Genomic DNA, 22,350 nt, shown 5'->3' with positions numbered 1-22,350 from the left:
AAGCTGTAACTTATCTTAAAAGTTGTCCATAGTCTGTTATTTTAAAACAAACATATGTCAGAACTTAGTTACTTACCATTGCATGGTCTGAAGTCAACCCTGACATAAAAAAACTGCTTATGTACTGCTTTGCAGGATGCTTTATTTCCCCTCCGATCTGAATCTCCATGCTGTTTTGATTTTACATGTTGCCTGTTTTATTTAGTCATGAAAAGTAAACAAATGCAATTACTTATGGTAGGGAGAGCGGGGTAATGTGGAACAGCAAACAATGTGAGACACCCTCTGTATCTAGGCAAGATTAGACAGTTGTGGTCATGTGACCATTGTATTTTGAAGTCTCTCCCATTTCACACTTGCCAGTTAGAAGAAGTTGGAGCTGGTGCTCTGGTAAGTATGTTGTTTTTTTTCTCTCACAAAAATGTGTTTATCGCATGTAAAAGTAAACTTTCTTGCTGAGGGGAGGATGTGGCTTCTTAATAAGTGTTGCACAATCAGCAAACAGCTTTAGGTAGAAACACTTATATCATACAAGTTGATGAACTTCCAACATGTACAGCCATGTGCTTGATGCGAGTCAAAGATTAGCCTGAATTGCTAAAGAGGTTGTTCTTTCTAAAAAGGTGGTTATGGGGTAAAGTGAGACATTGTCCGTCTTCAGAGTATAAGGCCTATTTTGATAATTTTCAAATGTTTAAAAAAATGCTTATTTGTCCAATTCCCATGATTCTGTTACTAGTCCAACATTAGTTTGGGAATGTGTGGTTGTCAGTCTAGTTTTCATTGTTACAACATGTGTCCTTATGGTAATTTTAAAGTGGTTCACTCTACTCCATTGATTTCTCTTTTCCGACGCATGACCACTTTTTTTAAGAACAATCCTATTTCCACGACCCTTTGTCCTCAAGACATTGTGATCATTTCCATAGCTGGGAAACATCATGAATTGATGGAAATCTGTTAATTTCACTGATGTAATTTTATCTCAGTTTGAGGGGAGCAAATGTAAAAAGTGCATCACATTACCCTGCTCTCCCCAGTACAGCAATTTTTGCTTCTTCAGATTTCAGTGGATTTTAACATCTTTATTCTAAGTTAAATAAATGAAGAAAATAATTATAACTAATCTGCACAAATGCATCACTTTTTCATTTAATTATGCACCACCTATTATGTAGAAATGACATTCTGCATTATGGACAGTCGAATTTAGTTCAAGAATAGTGGCCTATACTGTACTCTACCACAGCAAACCAAAACACTAAATTGTAGACAATGTTTTTGTTCATTGTTTATATATAGTTCTCTGGCTAACTTGCTTACACATCAGTGATGTATATGTTTGATTACATTTGATTAGTTTAACTTAGCATTAGCTAGCTACATCCTTTACTGCATATGATTTGAAAGTGGCATTACCCATAGTCTAAGGGCTGTTTAAGTGGTTATGGTTAATGTCTTAGGTCCACCTAAAGAAACGTCTTACCCTTTTTTGGCATATAAGGACAATTCAGAAAATGATGAACTTACACACTCTGTTCTTGTGTCCTCCAAATGTGAAGACAAGCCTATTAAGAAATGAGTTTAGACTTCTCAAAAACCTTTTGGATAAGGGTGGATGTGGCTCAGTGGTAGAATCCCTCAAACTGAAGATTAGTTCATCAACATGTCAAAACGCCTATGAGCAAGACACTGACCTCAAATTGACCTGTGACACAGCCAGCGTTACATGCATACATATGATTGAGTTAATACTGAAGGACATCCTCTGCCATCAGTGTATGATTGTTTATATGAATGTGTGAATGTGACATGGAGTTTAAAAGCTCTTTGAGTGGTCAGAAGACTAGAAAACTGCTCTATAAGTAAAGTCTGTGGACCTGGGCCCTTTCACTCAACATCAAAGTACTTCCGAGATTAAATCTCTGCAGGCTGATTCTTAAAGAAAACTTCCCGATAAGAGTGGAGGTAGTTTTAGCAGCATATTCCTCATTTGGGAATAAGGTCAAACACATAGTAGTATGAATAGTTTTGTTTTTCGTGTTGTGGATTTAGAGAACTTACTTCAATAGTGTTGAACAAATGTTGTGCTGTTGTGCCCAAAATATGATTTCGGAAAAAAGGTCATGTTTCAGTTAGCTATCCGTGTAATACACAGCCAGCTTTCTTAAAGTGTCACTTCATTAACCATATTTTGTCTGCCCTAGTGACCTGCCTCTGCTGGGGGAGATTTTATCCATCTGCATTGTTCACATATACTGGAGGCTTAGTTCATGTCGAGGCGGCTCTCAGGTCAGCAAAAACTGAAAATAGTCTTTCCAGACAACCTTATTGTTTTTATGTATGTTATGACAAGCAGAAGTCGCCATGTGTTTAAACAAAGGTCTAGAAGTAAGTTTAGTATTACCCAAAATGCTTTCTTATGTGAGTTTTGAGTTTGGCTGCAGTTACACAAATATACTGTAGATTCAAGAGCACAGCTTCAGTTCACTGTACGACAGATAGATAGAAACCCCTCTTTTTACATATTAAAGTAAAAAAAAAAAAAAAAGATCCTTCACAGTGTCTGTGAAAACTGCAGCAGAGACATCAAGATATCCTCTACCTGGGCATGCTGTGTTAGATTGTCCAGACAAACAGGGAGACAGACAAACATACTCAACAAGGTTTAGTTTATATATATAAATGCATTTATTTAAGTTAATCATTTCTCCTCATTCAAAGTTGAATTTTTCTGCAGTATCTATAAAACAGGGAACAGTTAGAAGCGCTGTACAGTCAGACAACAAAACTAGGAACTGCAGCTGAGTACAATGTGTGTATATGTACATACTGTACACACACTGATGTAAGTATATACAAAAATATACACTTTTACATGTGTGACTGCCTCTTGCTGTTTCACCCACCACCGACATTCAATGATCCACATTCCTGTTAGAAAACACAATACCTCATTAATTCATGCTCAACCCTTTTGATTAGCGTTGAATTTACCATATTTATTAGTCATTACTGGTTGGTGACACTTGTACAGTATCGTGTCTTAAGTGCACGTTAAGCCCCTCGTGTGCCCTGACTCAGAGACACTGCTGCCTCTCTTAGCAAAAGATGGAGAAGCTTAAGCAGTCCTGAGCTGGATGTCTCGACGGGGCTTCTCACGTTACGAGAGGGGGCTGTTCTCCTCCTCCTTAATCCTCAAACGGGATTTGAGGTGGGCTGGAGGGAAAAGACATCCCTTTGGTTCGCATGAATCATGACATAGTTGAGAGAGCAAGAAAAACTTGACCTTCACTCATCCTCTAAGAATAAACCACATCATTTAATTGTTGCCCTACAAATTACAGGGAGTATGAATGAAGTCCTGCTGGCTCAGAGGGGAGGACAGTCTTGCTCGCTGACTGGTGTTAACTCATACACCCACTTTTAATGCTTATACAGGTAATTTATTTCCTCTCTGTGAATGATTGTTCTGATCTAGTTCAAGTTAAAAACACCCACAAACTGAAATCATCAATGAAGGGAAACCTTTGTCTAAATTTCAGCCCACAGCGAATATAAACTAGACAATAGATCAGCAGCAAAGAGTGCTCCTTTCCTCTGACATGTCCTACAGGTGGAAGTGAGACTAGAAAGAATAGCATACAAAACATACTAGAGGCAATATTTGTCTGACAGTGAATGAGTTGACTGTGACTCATTTGCAAAGACTTTTTCTTCCACCTCTTTCTTCCTCATAAAGAGAAAACAGGGAGGAACTTTGGCACAATGTGCTAAGGATGTAAACATTTAATCAAAGTGAGACACTTGACTACTAAATTAAGTCGTTTTCCTTTGTGTATGTAATAAAATAATAACAATAACATAAAAATCGTTTTATCTTCACAAGAGTAAGACTCCATTAAAAAAAAGAAAAGGCTTGAAACAACACATCTGCATTGCTGTAGCAGACACTGTTGCCATGGTCACTCAGGTGTGTGCTGTTTGCTGGTTCAGTTTCTGCTGCCTGACATTTTTTTATAAGCTAAACAACAGGAAGTTCAAAGACAATTTAAATGTGATTAAAAAAACCCAGTATGAATCTCTCTGCATTGTGCAGACTTACTGCCTTAAGTATTTATAGTCCCTTTTTCTTTTCTTTCTGGTTGTCACATCTTGTTACTCATCAGTGGTGTGACATCACAGGAAGCTACAGGCAACCAAAAACAGACAGTTTAACATTTGATTAAACATTTGGATTATACTTGGTAATACCAAATCCAGAGTTTAAAACATTTGCACATCAACACCATAAGATCGGCCCCTGACTTGCTTTTATCAAAGGGCCGACATGTCAAAGACTCATAATTTAAAAATGATCGTACCTGCAGCTAGCTCACCTGAAGACAACACAAACTTCAGATCCACCCAATGTATTATACCCAAAAACACAAAAAACGATGTGTGGAAAGATATCTAAAAGTGAATAAAGGTTTTTATGTCCTGTACTTTATGGATATTAATTGCAAACATTGATTATGAGAATCATCTTCCAACTACTATAGCTCTTCAGAAACAATTTGATTTGCAACTTTTATCCATTTTTGCAGTTCCCAAAAAGAAGTTAATTTTTTTTAAGTCAGTAGATCCACCTCCTGATCAGCATGTAGTCTAACAGGATCCCTAAATCAGATTTAGACTCTAGATTCTGGTAATTATGGAAACACAACACTGAACACTTATCGAAGGGTGCCCCGTGGGTCTCAAACCCCCCCCCCCCCCGCGGGTCCTGCAGCCAGGCATCACAATGCAGCAACCTGTCAGTTCACAGGCTTTTTTTTTTTTTTTTTTTTTTAACTTTCTCAGTCATCCACTCTGCTAACAGTTCGGATGAATGTTTAGGACAAGGCAAACATGTAGGACAAGATGGAAGGAAATAAAGAAAAAAACAAAACCATGGAACAAAGGAAGAATCAGACAACACAAAACATGACCAGCTGTCTTTGTCAAACTCGATTAATCAGGAAAAGAAACAAAAGAACCTACAAAGCATTTCTGAATGTGCGTGTGAGGGAAATACTGTGTACAAATGGAGACATAATGGAAATGAGAACATGTGATTTTAAAGGTCATTGCTGCTGTACAGTGTTTCTGTTCAAAGATGTCTTGTGTTGCTGAATGAAGGTTGAGAGGAGTTTAAGATGAACCCCGGTTATAAACCAAAAGAGAAGATACACAACAGGCATCAGGTATGACTCATGGAATGTAAATGGTATTAGTAAAACTATCAGGTAACGACAGTGGCATCATTCTGTTTGGTGACAATGAAATATTGTTTTGCAAAATGAAGCAGATCGCTAAAATAAACAAGATGAATTGTCGTTTGAATTTCTCATCAGCAAAAAATGAGGCAGACCTGCGTGCGCGGTCAAAAAACCTGCTCACCTCTCTGCACAATGAAAACAAACAGTGAAACCTTGTTTATCGCAGCTTCAAACTCCTGAACAGATGGCTCATCTAAACTGCACAGTGACGAAAACAAAATGTGTTGAAGGAAAGCATTAGTGACTGAGTGGAAATGTTGGAGTTGATGGCTGTCGCACGCAGCTTCCCAGGACACGTGCGTATGCTCAATTTATACTGTTGCACTTCAGCCATGACTTTGTAAACCCTTTTGTTTTTGAATCTGTTCTCCGGCTACAATAAACACGGTTTCATGTTATGTTGGCAAATAAAGGGGTTCTCTGATGTCAAGTGCAAAATGTTGCTAAACACACACAAGCATTTTCTTCTAAGTTCGTGCAAGAGCAGGGAGGGGTATGAGAGTAAAGCAACAAATATCTAAATCATGTCGCTGCTGGATGATCAATCAAAGTTTGATCTTGTTGCAGTGAGCACCTGTTTGCCCCAGAGAAAAAGCTGCATCATAAAATCCAATTGGAGCGATATTTTTAAGACAATTTCCTTCCTACATTTCTAACAAAGTCGCATGAAAAGAAAACGATTTGTGCAGAAAAGAAGAACATGATCGGTTCCACAGAGAGCTGTAGAGAGCAGTGAGAATAAGTGAAGAGAAACTCTTTAATTGCTCCCCTGAATTCCTTGAACACAAAGCATCCATTTTAAATTTGGTTCCTTTTTTTTTTTTTTTTTTAACACAAAGGCAAATAAAATAAGACGGATAGGAAGTTTTTTTTGTTTCTTCAGAGACATAATGGAGTAGGAAATGAAGATGCTGCAGCAGCCAGTGCGACAGCCTGAAGACAAACAGCAAAACCTGAGAGGGAGGTTTCAAGACACTTCCTGATTTCAGGAACTGCACCTGATGTCAGGCCCTTGTCCACAGCGGAGAAAACTCCCCCGTGAACCCCTGTCCCCTCCACAACACACAACCCAAAGTATCAGACACAGCATTATTGTCTCCTTTTCACCTCTTTTTTTTCCTCCGTTGATCCTGTAAACCAAAAAGGAGTAAACTGAAGGAAAAGCTCAGAGAATCGAGTCCATTTCCTTCTTTCAAACCATCCAAAAACCAAAGCAGAAGCTTCCACCATCCATTACAGGCTCGAGCCCAATGTGGTTAAAACAAAGAGAGAGCACCGGAGCAGAGCAACACCACCAACATCTTCTTCTCTTTGAGAACAATAAAATAAAAGACAACACCACCTCCTACTTTACCTCCATGGAGGTAACAGCAAGAAATAAAAAAATACTAAAAATAAAATAATTATAAAGAAAAAAACATCAATGAGTTCCTTTTCACCAGCATTTCAGAAATACAAATAAAACGAAGGATTCACTCGTCATTTGTCTCTGGAGCCATCAATGGAAATAACACTGAGGTATGTTGTTTGGATGGAAAGCCCCTTCATCTCTTTTCTCCACAGCATGATCATCACTGTCTGCAACCATCCACCAAACACAGTAAGTTTACTCGTCTACTGTCTACAAGCCCCTCCCCCAGAAGGTGTGGCTCTGTATTTTGGGAGGGCTGAGTTGGGGGAGAAGCGTATAGACATGACTTGCTGCACCTCTGAGAAGGAGGAGGGAGCGAGAGGGATCCATTAATCCATTGAGTTTGTCTTTCTCCTTGAGTTCATTTCCATCTCTTCATCCGTGTCTCAGAGTCTGTTAGTGTCTCTACATGATGTCCGATCTTCAGAGGGTCTCTAGCGCCCCCTATGATTGTAAATTAAGGGTGAACTTCCACTGTTGGTTGAGGTTAGGGCCGCAGACCTCCACTGTGAGTCCGCCCATCCTGGCACTGCGGCTGTCCAGGCAGAGATTACTGCCCACGTGACGAAGCTTCGAGTTGGACTCTATCTGCTCCCATTTCTGGCAACACACAACAGCCTCATGAAATAAACATGACATTTTGTATGCTTAAATGTTAAAAATGTGTATTTCAGCATTGTTACCATTCAGCAGTCCCTGTATGTATTACCTGTCTGCTGTCATTCTCTCGACAGCCTTGTAGTTTGATAAGAGAGCTGGCCGTTCTGTCAACCACCGTCAGACACAAGTCCATGTGTTTGACCGACTTATCCTTCGTCAGGGCCCACTCCTATACAGAAATAGATACAACATGTTGAATAATGCACAAACATAAACAAATCCTCATTCCCTGATCTATCAGAGCCCAATAATATAGACAGTTCAGCAAAGAGTAATGACCAACACATAAGGAAGGGTTAAAATGTTTCCCTGAAATGAGCTGACATGAAAACTTTTTTTACAGCACCTATAATAGTGACAACAAAGACTTGGGCTGATTTATAAATAGTGTCATCATCAGAGTTATCATTAAATTAACCTCTTATTTATAACTGATTGAATACCTTATTTATTCAAATGAACTCATTCACATGGTTTTTTGACCCAACTCTTTGTGTGTTTCTATTAAACAGATTTATTAAGATATTAAATTAATCAAAGTTCTGTTAAAAATAAATATAATTTGGGGCGCAGTGGTTAGTGCGTGTGACCCCATATATGGAGGCTAGTCCTCAACGAGGGGGGCCCGGGTTCAAATCTACAATGTGGCTCCTTTCCTGCATGTCAATCCCCACTCTCTCTCTCTCTCTCTCCCTAATTTCCGTCTCTGTGCACTCTTCTGTCACTACAATAAAGGCAAAAAAGCCCAAAATAAATCTTTAAAAAAAAATAAAAAATACACACACACACAATATATATTTATTGTCATACGATGTAATAAATAAAGGTTTGTGAGGAAGCACAGTTTATTTTAGTTATATGCAGCCACTCATATTAAACATAAAGTTAAACAAACTATTTTTTGTCTTTTTAAAATTATTTACTTAATTTATTAAAATTGAATCCCTTTTTATTGTTAGGAGTAACATTTATGTAGGTGTCCATTTATGCACGCACGTCTACTCCCTCAGTCTCTGCCCCAGGTGGCAGTAGCAGGAGATTGTGAAGTACACAACGGGTGATCCCCATGGACTTCACTCTGTCAAGACTGCAGTCACTGCAGTAAAAGCATTTTCAACATCAACCCTTGCCTTGCTTGTTTTGTGGTTGTAGAGCTGTTGTTGTTGTTGTGTGAGGTGACCAGTGCCTTGAAAAGGCATCATGAGCCAGCTAGTCAGTGGATAGATAGGCAGCATGTAGTGGCCAAGCACAGGACTCTAGCATCATGCAGACTGCCAGGTACACCAGCACCGCTTAGTTCACCTACAGAGCCAACAGGTTTACTGATGACGCTGTCAATCTGGACCTCCACGCCATTCTCAAGGGAATGGAGGGCAGGGGAAAAGGGCTTCTGAAGAAGTTTGTTGGCCTCAACCTGTTATCTTCGATTCTCATTAGTCTGCTTAATGGCCAGCTGGGTTAGAGCCAACTCCCTCATGGCTCTCCGGCGCTTCTCCTCCTCTGCCAACTTGGCCTTGGTCTTCTCCTCGATCTGTGCCTCACGTGGCTCTTGACACTGAACGGAAACCTCGAGTTGAGCTTCTTGATTTCACATTCTTCCATCATATGTAGAGTGCATGCCCGCTCCCTCATCGTCTTCCGGGTCTGAAGCTCCATCTGAGAAGGTGGCATGTTCTGCCTGCAGACATCTCAATTATTTGACGCCTCCCGACTTCTCCTGCCTTGTATTCCTCCTCCCTCTCCCTCTGATAGGCATTCTTCTCAGCCTCTGCATTAAACTGAGACGCTGAGAGAATGGACTGCCACTGAGATGATGACAAGACAATGGACTCTTCAGAAGAATTTGACTTTCCCCATTTGTCAATTAGTGTTTGAGCTAACTGATGGGGAGGAGATACTGTGTGGAAAGCACCAGTGTTGTTCTTTGGGGCTTCACGGCTAAATCCACGTCTCATGGTTAGAGGATATTAGTTTCAAGTTCAAGAGAAAATGAAAAAGGTTTGTTTAACAGTTGCAAACAACCATAACCACCGTGCTACTGTCTTCAGCGGAGCTGGTTGCTCTGCCACCGAGGACCTTATACCTCCAACCTCCCCATGGTACAAAGCCCAAATGACCGGTGTCGAGTCTCAGGGAGTGGGTTAGCAATGAAGCTCAGTTAGCCCTGAACCTTGTGGTAAACTCCAGGCATCTCTAAGATTTTCCTTTAATAACTCATCTATTTTCATTGTATTCAGCAAAGAGATATTCATAATTAGTGGTGTGCCTGAGTTGACTTACCACCAGTGTAGTAAATGTATAGTTTTGGCTTTTGCAGCATTTGCAGGGTTTTTTACTCTCGCAATTGTTTTGGAATGCAGTGCTTTTGAGTTTATACTGTATATAAACTATTGCTTGTTTATTAACTTCATTGACTTTTTTTAATCAGCCTTTTTATTCTTTAAGAGTGAGAGCTACTTGCACTCGCAGCACTGTCCGAAGCCCATGATGCAGAGCACCAGAGCGGAGCAGACAGGCGTCAGCAGTAGGATGTGTTGTCAGTTTACCATGAACTTTAACAGTACTTTGTATTTGTGTTCATTTTGACAACTCCAAAAAAACAAAATCACATCCTGCTTGTTCTTTGCAACATGCTGTAAATAGTTTTGTGCAAAGCTGCACATCTACCTGGCAGCAGTGTTAACAGGCTCTTACTTAAATGTTAATTACGAGTATTTAGAGACTATATGAAGGTCTTGAAATGTCACAGGATGTCTTCAGTTATACAACAATGTGTCACAAGAAATGACTATTTTCACTCTTTATATATTGATCTACCAAAGACTGTACCAACCAGTGTTAAATCATACTATACTAAATAACTTACAACCTCAGGAACAGTTATTATTGTTATTAATGGCATCACTGTAAAATATCGGAGCTGCCAGAGCTTCACAGCATTATATATATGTGTGTGTGTGTGTGTGTGTGTGTGCGCGCGAGCGCGTGTGTGTGTGACACTGTTTCAGATTCAATATTGTGTAGTGTAAAGGTACAAAGTATAAAGTTGTACCGACAGCAAAGCTTGAAGCTGTTGTTCCCTGTCTCACAATATAGAAAAGGCTTAAATCAGAAACACACACACACTATACATTCAAAGTGCTCCTGAAAAGTACTGCCATGTACAGATTCTTTGTGCAGGCTTTACCTTCCATGTATACTTTATCTTCTTTTTTAACTATCATTTTTGAGCTTTTATCGGTTAAACAGGACAGCGGAAGGTGCGAGAGACATTTGGGAATGACGTGACATGGAAAGGAGCTACGGGTCAAATCTGAACACGGGCAGCACGCTCTGAGGACAGATTTTGCACACGGGTCGCGCAAACTAACCACTCGGCCATTAGAGCCTTGTACACATTATTTAACAAGCTGTATTGTCTTTTAGACTTGAAACAGTAAATGTCCTTAACATCAATAACATTGACACTTTTCATTACTACAGATCTCCCAAGACATGTCACATCAGTTGACAGGTTATTGAATCCTTAAACATACTCCCTGCTCTCACCACACGTGCCACCACTCTCCACCCAGGTGTCTTTAGACCATGATTTTAAAAGCTGACCTGAGTGTGTCGTTGTGGTAACGCTACCTGGTTTCCTCCAGCATTGTGACATTCATAGACGCCCACCACCCCGTCGGCAAAATGTCCCAGGGTGTCAAGACAGTTTCCTCCCTGCTGCAGGGCTCCAAAAGCTATGTCCTGATGATCGGGGACTCTGAACATACAAACAAAGACAGATTTGTTGCGTTGTCTTTTAATCTATCATGCTTTTACCAGGTTTATAAAATGTGAGTCTGAAATGTTCGACTCCAGCAAACAGAAGTCCTCCTGCTTCTCCTCACAGATCTGTGGTCTTGTAATGCTTCAACTAGAATTTATGTGGGCGTTGTGTGTAATTAAAGTTCATTACATAACATCGTTGTGTCATAACATGTTCCCCTATCATATTACATAAAATGCACTCATTTTCTCACCGCAGTTCAGGATAGACATTCTCCAGGTACCATTTGAATGGATGGCAGCCTAACCTCTTCTTCATCTCCAAACGACTCTGGATGCTGTTGTGTGGAGAGAGAGAGAGAGAGAGAGAGAGAGAGAGAGAGAGAGAGAGAGAGAGAGAGAGAGAGGTTTAATCAAAAAAAAAAGAAGCAGATATTGATTGAACTATAGCCCTCCTACTCTTCACAGTCTGTGAGGGCAGATAGTGGAGGCCTAGGGCACGTATGAGGCCGCATCCTTCGGGGGAAAATAACTGCTTAGGCTGGCACTGGAGGGAGATGCCAGGAGTGTTCCCACAACGTTGTATAATAAGCACTTTGTTGAGCTACACAGAAGGAATCTGAAAGAGCTTATTGCTGTGTGGACAGTTCTGAGGAGAGTGGGAATGTGCGAACAAGCAATGAGCAGCACAATGAATGAGTGGACTTAGTTTAAAAAAAGAAAAAGAGAACAGAAGAATTAAAGGTCACCAGGGATATGGAACTTTTCATCAAATAATATCCCTTTATAAACAGGACTGAGCATCCATGCTAACAGCTCTGAGTGGCAGCATTATGTAAACTAAGGCTTAAAGCTAACTGCTAATATGTTTTTTTTGTTTAGCCTGTGAGCATGCAAACATTTGTCAATTAGCATTCAAAACAAAATAAAGCTGAGGCTTACCGTAAACCTAACTTGATTAATTCTTTAAATAACTTGATGACTTCACAACCACATAACACACAGAGCTTATTGACATGTGTTTTAAACGTTAAATATCGTTAAAGTTAACAATTATTTTTGTTTTTGTTTTATTACCATTTCCTCCTGTATTCCCCGACTCTTTGCACATGACATTTCTGTCTATCATGTTCTTCCACTTTGGCTCATGCTTTCATGATCTAACATTAATCCCTTCAGTGTATCCAATATTATAGCAGCCTTTCGATCAATGCAAATCAGGCCCCGACATTTTGCCCTATTTTTCTTAAGCCACATTAACCGCCTCAGGACACCTCCATAAAACGGGAAACTGACTTCTTTACAGCTTACATACTGCTAATGGGAAATGAAATTAATGCGCTCATTTATGTGGCCACTTTTGTCATTTTAATGTTATGGTTTTGTAATGTTGTAAAACTCCTGCATCGCTTTATTGTACTCACTTTCCATAGGGGACATTTCTTGCTGAGGGTACAGCAGCATAGTAGAAGTTTTTAAACTCATCCATCCACACCTCCGCTGCTCTCCTCGTGTTCCTGAGAGAGGGGTGAGAGGAAGACGAATAAGGGAGGGTTGGAGGAAAGATAGAGCGAGTGACATAGAAAGAAAGTGACACAGAGATGGAGGGAAAAGAGACAGTGATACATTTATGATAAAGACGTGTCAAACTGTATTAATGTGTATGTATGTGTGTGTTTGCAAACACAATGCGTCACAAAGGACACAAAAAAGGCACCGTCCTCTAGCTTCACTTGTTCATCTATCTGTTCTGCCATAAGGGGGCAGAGTTCTTCTGGTTAAACGGGTTAGCGTGACTGTGTTTATTTTTCCAGCTACTGTGTGTGTATTTGCGTGCGTCTGTGTTCGAGTGAGAGAGTTTTTGCTGACATAATGTCCGGTGACATTTTGTCAAATTTTACATTTAGTCTGATGATGCGTCGGCAGGAGTCAGAACAAAGACGGCCTGCTCATCTCTACTTTCTACCTTAATAGCCTCATTAAAACGTGTGTCACAACATCCTCTCCTCAACGGGTGTTGACACACGGACACACGGACACACACACACACACACATTAGTAAGTCGGCTGAAACGGCAGACGACAATAACTAGCCAGCATGCAGCTCTTCATTTCTCCTGATGTGCATGTGTTCCCTCTATGCCGGTTGGTTCATTTGTGATAGCAGTCATTTTCAGACAAAGAATGATGGCACTTATTTTTAGATGCGCCCCCAAAACATGTATTCTGTGGGGCCTCACCTGACCATCATAAGAAGTTATGAGAGGAAAGACTTTTACCTTTCATAAAATAAAGCTCTGACAGTGTTTGAAATAATTCACCAAACTTGTATGTGTGTCCGTGTGTTTACATCGGGCATGAAGCTCTCATCATTTGCAAAGAAATCAAAAGCAGAAGTGCCAAAAACTACAGTTTCCCAAAAAGAGAGGCAATAACTAACAGGCCTAAATGAAAGTACCTGGCTTTACAGCATATCTAAACATGTTCACAGCCTGATCCCCCTCCAGCTTATTTTATTAGTTCTGACAATAAATAACTCCAGTTTTGATCGAGAGTACATTTCAATAGTAGTGTGTCAACACTAATTAGCAGGCACAAGTGCAGTGAATACCATACCTGGCTTGTTAGTTTCTTCAGTATTTATCATTCATGTATTTATTTGTGGGGGTCTTTCATGGAAATTAAAATGGTGGTTAAGGACAATGCTTTTAAACATTTTTTTAATGTTAGCTGGATTATATAGATGTTGAGCCCCTGCTCGCTCGACCACTAGAGAAGTAGAACAGCAAGCAAGGAGTTTGCAATATCCCACTACCTCTGTTAGCTCTTTTAGTCTGATGAATGACCACAAAAGAATCTCATCCTGTGGGGATGCTTACAAGTGTCTTTATCAATCACTCAATCTTTATTTGTGTTGCGCCAATTAATGGCAACAAGTTTTGTATCAGGACGTTTTAGCAGCTAAAAGACCTTGCTTATTGTTTTTTTGTCGAGACAGATTACTGACTTCAGTCTTACATTTAGTCTCGGAAAATATACATTCTTACGTATGGCACATCGAGTACACGGAGGGTCTCAAGATTTACATCATGAAAGCAGTTTAACCTAGAATCACATATGCACAGTACAGACAGCACAGTTGCAGTATTTGACTAACTTTAACTGTGACTATGTTTTCAAGCTCTGTAGAAATCTCTGATTCATCCAAAGTGACCTGCAGGCCCAGCAACAGGGCCGATACTCAAGGGAGCTACAAATGTGGCTTAAAGGAGCTTCTTAACGTCGACTGTCCTGTTTCGACAGACAATATACACAACTAAGATATTTGGGAAATGCTACTCCCAGAACAATTATCAAGTCATCGGAGTAGACAGAACAGGCACTGTCTCGTTTCTCCCCAAGGTCAGCAGGCAGCAGGCTTAGAGAGGGTATGTGGGACTTTTTTCAAGCTGATGGGTAAGAAGATGTCCCGAGCTGAACCGCAGAGCACAAATGAAGCTGCTCTTCATTTGACACGTGAGAACACTTGTACAGCCATCAAGTTAATAATACATGATATCTCAAATTGTAAGAGAGGATTATGCAGCTACTTTTACGACTGTGTGTATTTTTTATGTAACTGACAGACAACATGCACACCATATTACCATTGTGCTTCTGGGTTAAAATGAGTCCCCTCTACAGTCAGCGTATTATCATGAAATCTAAACTGTCATACATTTAAGTAAGTCTTTTTTTAGATCCCAGGAGGTCTGATCCTCTTTTGTTTCTCATGTCTCTGTTGGTCTGAGGCTACCGGGAACATTTTGTCTTTGTTTATCTGCTGCTGGCAGTCTCAATTCACAAATATCACTCAACATCTCTGACTGACTGTCTCTGACAGTAACTTATAAAAATACAACATGTTGTGGATTCCAAAAATACTCGAAAGGAAGCCTCATCATGCCCTTATGTTTCTTTTTTTTCCCCAGAGCTTTGTCCAGAGAAACCACAACCTCTTTAAATTCCCTGTGTTTGGTGAAGTTGTTAATCAGGGCTGTGAGGGTTTGCTGGGCTCTTTTCCAGGCTGAGATTCTTGTGGTTGGAGACAGATTCAAAGCAGAGATCCATATCTTTTCATGCATCATGTTTCCTATTGTTGATGCTCATTCAGTAATTATGTGGTTCAGCGTATCAGTAAACAGATCTCCTCTATAGAAAAAGAGCTCTTTCCAAATCTGAAGTCAATCCCCCCCCCCCCCCCCCCCCCCTATGTTTAATACTTTATTGTCTTTTAATTGTCAGCACTTGTTTTTTAATTATGCAGTGCTGGTGTAGTCTCTGAGCTGTACTTAAATTCAATTATGTATACTCCTTTCACTAAACTTAATATAGAGTCAGAAATTATGTAAATAAAACAATAAGTCTGAGGAGTGTTATAAGGAGAGGCACTAATCAATTGAAATAAAAAATATGACCAAAGATATCATAACAAAAAGTCCCAAAGAATCAGGACTCATTGTAAAAGCTGAATTTTATATGAACACATTGATGTTTGAATTAGAAGCCTGCTGGGGTTATGGTAATTGGTTTATGATATTCTGTATTTAGCTGTTTTTCTTAAAGATACATTTAAAGATCTTGGGATCCAACTACCAATACTTTGGAAAACAGAATAACGTCCTTACTCGCTCTTTATCAACCTTCCACACTAATGCAAAAGATACTCAACCCTTTACTGCCAGAGAACCTTTTCAAACAGCAGGTTGATACTGTGAAACAACGTTTGATATCAGAACTACTCGATCAAAGGATTAGAAAACATTTTCAGTTTGGGTCAAAATAATTGAGGCAGATTGTCTGCCAGACGTTCAGTATTTGTAGACCTTGGTATGAAGTCTGTCATCATGACTTTAAGGACTCTCAAGATATTCAGGATAGACAACACAAGTCGGAAGTTAACAAGTGACGACAAGAAATGAGTTAATCAGAAATGAAATACATGAATGAAGGTGTAGTGCTTACATCATCTATGAGTGTTCAACTGTGTGTGTGTGTGTGTGTGTGTGTTACCTTGCAAACACTGTCCCACTGCCTCCAGGGAACGTATAGGGATGTTGTTTTCTGAAGACGTGACCAACTCTACTGCAGGGGATGATCTCCAGACTGCCACCGCACTGCCACACACGAAATGAGATCTCTGAAATGAACACACACACACACACACACACACACACACACACACACACACACACACACACACACACACACACACACACACACACACACACACACACACACACACACACACACACACACACACACACACACACACACACACACACACACACACACACACACACACACACACACACACACACACACACACACACACGTCAGGTCAAACACATTTTCTCTGTATAAATATTACTGTTGTTTATTATAAGCACACTGTAAGACGAGTACCTAAACCCAACAACTAGCATCGTCTGTACTTGAATAAGTGTTTTCAAAATGAGACCACATACAAATGTGAATGTGAGCTGTTGATCCAGCTGTGAATCACTGCACTGTCTCCAGAGAGACATGAATCATACTGTTTATTCTCAAAAGATTTCCTAAATGAATTCAGACAAGGCAGCAGGGAGACAAAACAGTTATTACATCATGGAACAGTTAACAAATGATCTCTATTGTGTACACTTAGGTTCTCCTCACTCAATCCTAACTACGATCATTGTCACATTATCACTATCATTTTCTAAGATCAACTTTCATCTGGAGGACTCTTTCATTCAGATATGACCATCAGAGGATTTTCAGTTCTTGGCACTGAAACCCTGAAAGAGTTCATAAGCTGATGACAGTGTGAGACGTATCATCGGTGCTCTCCGTGTACAAAGAGAGATTGACGTTTTATATGAGAGCAGAAATGTGTTGTTAATCAGAGCAAAAGGACAATTATGATAAAAGTAGAATATAAATGTGAACAGGTTAACAGCCATACACCATGTATAAGAAGTGGTTATGTTCGGTTGTTTTAAAAGTGAAGCCACAGCAGAGATGCCTAAAAACCTTCATTATTTCTAATGGCCAGCAGGGCGCGACTCCACTGGTTACAAAAAGACATCCAAGAAGACAGCCCCACTAATGCAACCTTTTATGAACCAGGATGGAGTTGTAAAACTGAGTATCCAACCTGTCATCCAAATATCCGGTCTCTTCTTGTTCCTAAAAACTCAATGTGACATGAAATGGCTTCAGTTAGAGTTTCTTTTTACAAAGCTAAGCTAACTGGCTGCTGTAGCTCCATTCTTAAATTATTAAACAGACATTTCAAAAGTAACTTTTGAAATTTAGTAGTCCACTATAAACCTCCTTTACACCTGCAGATTACACCGCAAGTGTCAGTTCTCCACACTTTGGTTGACGTTGTTATTACTTCAAACTACATAGCATTGATACAATATAAAGGCAAATATTCTCATTATAGTCCTGCATAGCAAACTGTTTGCTTGATACGCCACTTCAGCATCTTTCTTTATACGTAATGTCTTGGCTCAAGAGTCTAGATATTGTTGAGATATTTTCAGGAGTGCATCTGTGGAAACAGCTCAAGAGTATTCCTTCTTCTGACATCCATCAGTGTATAAAACTTTTATGCCCTAAACATTATCATCTTTTTGACTCCACTGCACTTACCTAAGTTCTCTCCACCCCAGACATCCATCATCATGTCGTACTTCCCTAGCAGCTCAAAGTACTCCTTATCCATGACGAACAGACCTCCTGCTATCATTGGAGTCCTGCAGAGGGGACAGAAACAAAGAGTCAGATTAGTAGTTGGAGGCAAACCAAAGCGTCAGACATGTTTGATTACTTGAGTAGATGAGTGGGTTGATCCGTCTCACTTTATGGGGGCGATAGGATTGCCTTGTCTGGCTCGTCTCTGGTCCAAGGTCATATAGTCCCATTTAAAAACCAGATTCCAGTCAAAACCTGCCAAAAAAACACACAGAGGATGAAATAACAACACCATCAGGACCATCATTTGGGATTAAGTGGTTATATAATTAGATTTGGCAGGTTCCCATTAGGTGTCTGGAAACATCAGCATCTGTCTGGTTTCACTTGTCTGTGTTCAGAGAGAGGTCAACATCCAAACCTTTAATATGTAGATTGGCCCATTAACACAATGTACTAACCATATATACGGCATAGAAAGTGAGGGTATACGATTCTCATCTCAGATGATTTATTTTTGTTTTAAACACTAAACAATAAAATGAGAATCAATTATACTTATGATTATTATCAGAATCTCAAGGAAACTATCTCAATCATTCTAGACATGTTAATCTGCACACATCTGTATACATGTATGTAAAATAAATGGAGGAACCAAGAATAACAATGCTGCAATGCATAAATGAAAGTGTAGGCATCTTAACAGCTGACTTCAGGTTCAAAGTGACCTGCTGATGGAGAAGTTCTGTACGGAGAGCTTTTCACACGTAAAAAAAAAAAAATGTATACGCAACTCTCAAAAGGGAAAAGACAGGACACTAAATGTGTCAAAAGATACCCATCAAACCAGCTCAATGAACAATGAACAACACGCATGTTGACATGTTTGTGAGTTAGGCACAGTTTAGTGTTCAGTTCATAGACTGTATAAAAAGATGGACAGCACAACTGCTCCACGAAAGTGAAGACAAGCGCCTTAGATGCCGGTCGATGTCTCTACTTGTGCACAGTACCTCCTTTCAGGTCGGCCGAGGCTCCGACGTACTGAAAGTTGTCCATGTTGATGACATCTATGATGGGGGAAACAACTCGGGTTTTGTCCTGAGAGAGGAGAAAGAAAATCAGAACAAAGCTTTTTACACAACATTACACTTGTTTGTTGGATTCATGTTCTGGCTCCCTGATGCATGTTTTTTTTTTAATACATTGAGAAAGGAAACAAATGTGACACAATTCTTTCATGAATGATACTGTTAAAAAGATTGGAATCTTGTCCCTCTGCTGTGTTACTTTATGAAGCTGAAAATGATAACACTTATACAATTTCAAGTACAATAAGTTGGGCAATCGGCTCTTGTTATTACCAACTTGCTTGCAAAGAAAATCCCTGTTGTATTCTGCATGATTGATGTTTGACAAATGTAACTGATTTCAGAGATTTGAAGCAAATTTAAACATTTCTGAACATGACTTTGTTACTAATGATAAATGACGAAGCGGCATGTATAATCTGACACACAGAGACAGAGTCCGACTCTTCTTATCATGAAACTTTGGGAACTCAGGGGAAGACTTTAAGAAGTGTTGTCTGTTTGTAACTTTCACCACTCAGAGTGAACCTGATGTATTACCGAGCTGTGTTCTCTAACTATACTGTCTGATATCAGAGCGCTGTGTCACAAGGGGCGGGCTCATTCTGGAAATGTATTTCTCAATCGGCTGAAGAGGACACTGAAACAAATAAAAGATGTTCATACACTGCTGAAATAAAACCAGTACAAATGAATTACCTAAAAGTATTTTGTGCCTTTGTTTTGGAGGTCGTATTGAGATGGCGGGCACACAGCCCAAATGAATGATAGTGAAACACTGCCCGTGATTCCTGTCAAGTTTACTTTTTTAATGTTTATAAAGCAGAACTGAAAGTAAAGCACCAGTCAGCGCAGTCATTTAGAGAGAGGATCACTCAGTGGCATCCAGTACGTCAATAACTGAAACAAACTGAGCTGAGTTTATTTGTTTTGTGACAAATTAACTTGGGATGTAACATGAGCTTTTACCCACTCCTTTTTGTATTTATTATTTAAAAAGAGTCAATTAGTGTGACAGCAAAATGTTTCTGATTTGTCTCCAGGCATTTAAGAATTTAGGAGCGACAAAATGCCACGTTTGGGAGGATCAAATGCAGAATCAAATCTTGCATAAATATTTAACGAACGACCTCCATTTTTCAAACTGTGCATCACATCAGACTGACTATCAATGCGTTCCCTCTCCAGTAAACGCGGAGAAAGACGATACTGTAAATATCAACAGATTGTTACTCTGTGATGGACTTTAGTTTGTGAAATACAAACTTTGAGAGTTAATCCTTTTCATATCAAATCAACTGGGAGTCTGTGATGGAAGTGGAAATAAAAACCTGACTGTCATTGCCCAGAATGAATACTTTAAGAAGATTACTCTGTCTTTGCTGAAACCAATCAAGTTAAATACTTACTAAAAGCAGCATGGACTGAAACACATTTGTTAATGACTCCTGACTGAAACATGAAAGATGAAAACAACTACATATTTGTGCGTGTACATGTGCGGCAGAATAGTTTGACTCCTTTGGTTCGTCTAAAGTAACACATGTTGCATGTGTCAATGTCTCGAGTACCTGGTTACAGATCTGATCTACCGGCAGGTTACATTTGACATGTTTTGTTTTATTTTGGTTTAATTTAAAAAAAACACAACAAAAAACAAAAAAAACCCCCATTGGAGATCAATTGAAGTTTTTTCGTCACTGTCACTTTTCAAGAAAGCCAGAAAACTTGATCCTGCACTTTTTGAGGTCAAAGCAGAGTGACTTCCCTGAGCTGCTCGACACAGTGTGCGTGTGTAAAGTGATTACAAATGTCACAACATAAAAAAGCTCATTGTCCTTTCATAGCTACTCTGCAGACTGGACTTTTTAAAACATATTTTAACCTGCTTTGTATATAAACTACACTGTGTGCATATATGAATGATAGTAATCTCTATTAATAAATAGGTGTGTCTACCTCAGCCACTCTCTCCAGTAGCGGCTCTAGCCAATGGTCGTTACATTCACAGTGAGAGTCCAAAAAGGTAAGGACTGGTGCTGTGGCAGCGTCTGCACCTCGAACCCTCGAACGCATCAGTCCTTAAAGAAGTAGTAAAAATGTTTAAAAAATGAGCTCAAGTTCAAATAAACAGCACAATCTTTTTGGATATAAATGTATGTAAAATTACCTTCTCTGCGGTCGTTTCTCAACACACGCACTTTTTCAATCTTTCCCAGCAGCGCTCCATCCTCCGCTGAAACAAACACACACACACAAAGGTGTCAAACAGATTAAAAAAAAACACATTTCATATGCATTTATACACTTTTTTTTTTCTCTCCAATGCTTACGGTTATCACTGTAGTCGTCCACCAGAATGATCTCTTTAACCAAGTGAGAAGGACTTTTCTTCAGGACACTGAACAGTTGGAAACAGAGTTAACATAAGTAAAGAATAAGAACTTTATAATCAACAAATCCAATTGGAAAGATTTTTAAGCAGACAGCACACACCATTCACCTACCTGACCACAGTCCTTAGCAGAGCAGAGCGAGCCTCGTTGTGAAAGGTGATGACGACGCTGGAGGCGGGCAGCTCAGACTTCCACTGTTTATGTCGACAACTACAGTGACAAAGCAAAAAGGAAAATTAGAAAGCACGTAGACAATATCTACAACATTAAAATGCCTCCATGTATAAAAATGTAACAAAAACTACAACACACAAGTACGTGGGACTGACAGCCGATTTTGAAGACCACCAGGCCAAAATACCCAAGAGGTTGTGTTCATGCCCAAGACAAAAACTGAAGACCATACTGTCAGTGAACCGTCGTTGTCGTCGTGTGTTCAGTCCCTCTGTGTCCACCACCACTTGGAAACATTCAATAAGCAGCTGGATCAAACTAAAATCGACATCCCTTTAAATGTCCTGAATTTCCCTCAGGATCAATGAAGTATCCATCAATCTGCATTTGTACATTTCGGTTTCAAAAAAAGTTTCTGTGTTTTTAAAACTGTAAAGTTAGTTTTAGTCGCTTCAGAAAAAGCACGGATGACTGCCCCCCCCCCCACCTTCTTTTCTGGACCGCCTTTTCAATCAGTCCTGCTGCCCGCTGTGCAAATGACACATCACTAGCAGATCAATAAGAGGCACATCCGTGGCTCTTTTAGTAGGCTAATGGCTCTAGTTTGAAGGTCAATTTATCTGGGAGGCCAGACTGCTGCCTTTATAAAAAAAAAAGTCCCATAGCTCCTGTAGAAATGAACACTTTACTGACACTCTATGATGTACTTTGACTTTTTTTTTTTTTCCTCCACTGTCTTTGTGTCTAAAGTGACACACGACATGTACAAATCACGGGAGCCAATGCCAGAACTTTTATCAGACACTCATCATAACTCTACAAGT

General features: G+C 39.7%; 1 protein-coding gene across 2 annotated transcripts in view; it reads right to left on the bottom strand.

Moving 5' to 3' along the window:
• Positions 1–4,985: 4,985 nt before the first annotated feature.
• Positions 4,986–22,350, bottom strand: part of galnt2 (UDP-N-acetyl-alpha-D-galactosamine:polypeptide N-acetylgalactosaminyltransferase 2) — a 52,292-nt gene continuing 34,927 nt past the window's right edge. Inside the window, exons 4-16 of one of the 2 annotated variants that reach the window (XM_079339852.1) lie at positions 21,464–21,562; positions 21,290–21,357; positions 21,127–21,192; positions 20,916–21,037; positions 18,879–18,966; positions 18,030–18,117; positions 17,821–17,924; positions 16,192–16,318; positions 12,564–12,656; positions 11,394–11,477; positions 10,981–11,134; positions 7,424–7,543; positions 4,986–7,314 (exon numbers count right to left, since the gene is read on the bottom strand). In XM_079339852.1, coding sequence (XP_079195978.1) covers positions 7,159–7,314; positions 7,424–7,543; positions 10,981–11,134; positions 11,394–11,477; positions 12,564–12,656; positions 16,192–16,318; positions 17,821–17,924; positions 18,030–18,117; positions 18,879–18,966; positions 20,916–21,037; positions 21,127–21,192; positions 21,290–21,357; positions 21,464–21,562 — 1,369 coding nt within the window. In that variant the 3' untranslated portion in view covers positions 4,986–7,158. The remainder of the gene's footprint in view (positions 7,315–7,423; positions 7,544–10,980; positions 11,135–11,393; positions 11,478–12,563; positions 12,657–16,191; positions 16,319–17,820; positions 17,925–18,029; positions 18,118–18,878; positions 18,967–20,915; positions 21,038–21,126; positions 21,193–21,289; positions 21,358–21,463; positions 21,563–22,350) is intronic. The other variant, XM_079339853.1, reaches the window with a different exon arrangement.

Source organism: Symphodus melops, assembly GCF_947650265.1.
Source record: "Symphodus melops genome assembly, chromosome: 3".
Lineage (NCBI taxonomy): Eukaryota > Metazoa > Chordata > Actinopteri > Labriformes > Labridae > Symphodus > Symphodus melops.
This window is presented reverse-complemented; position numbering and strand designations above follow the sequence as displayed.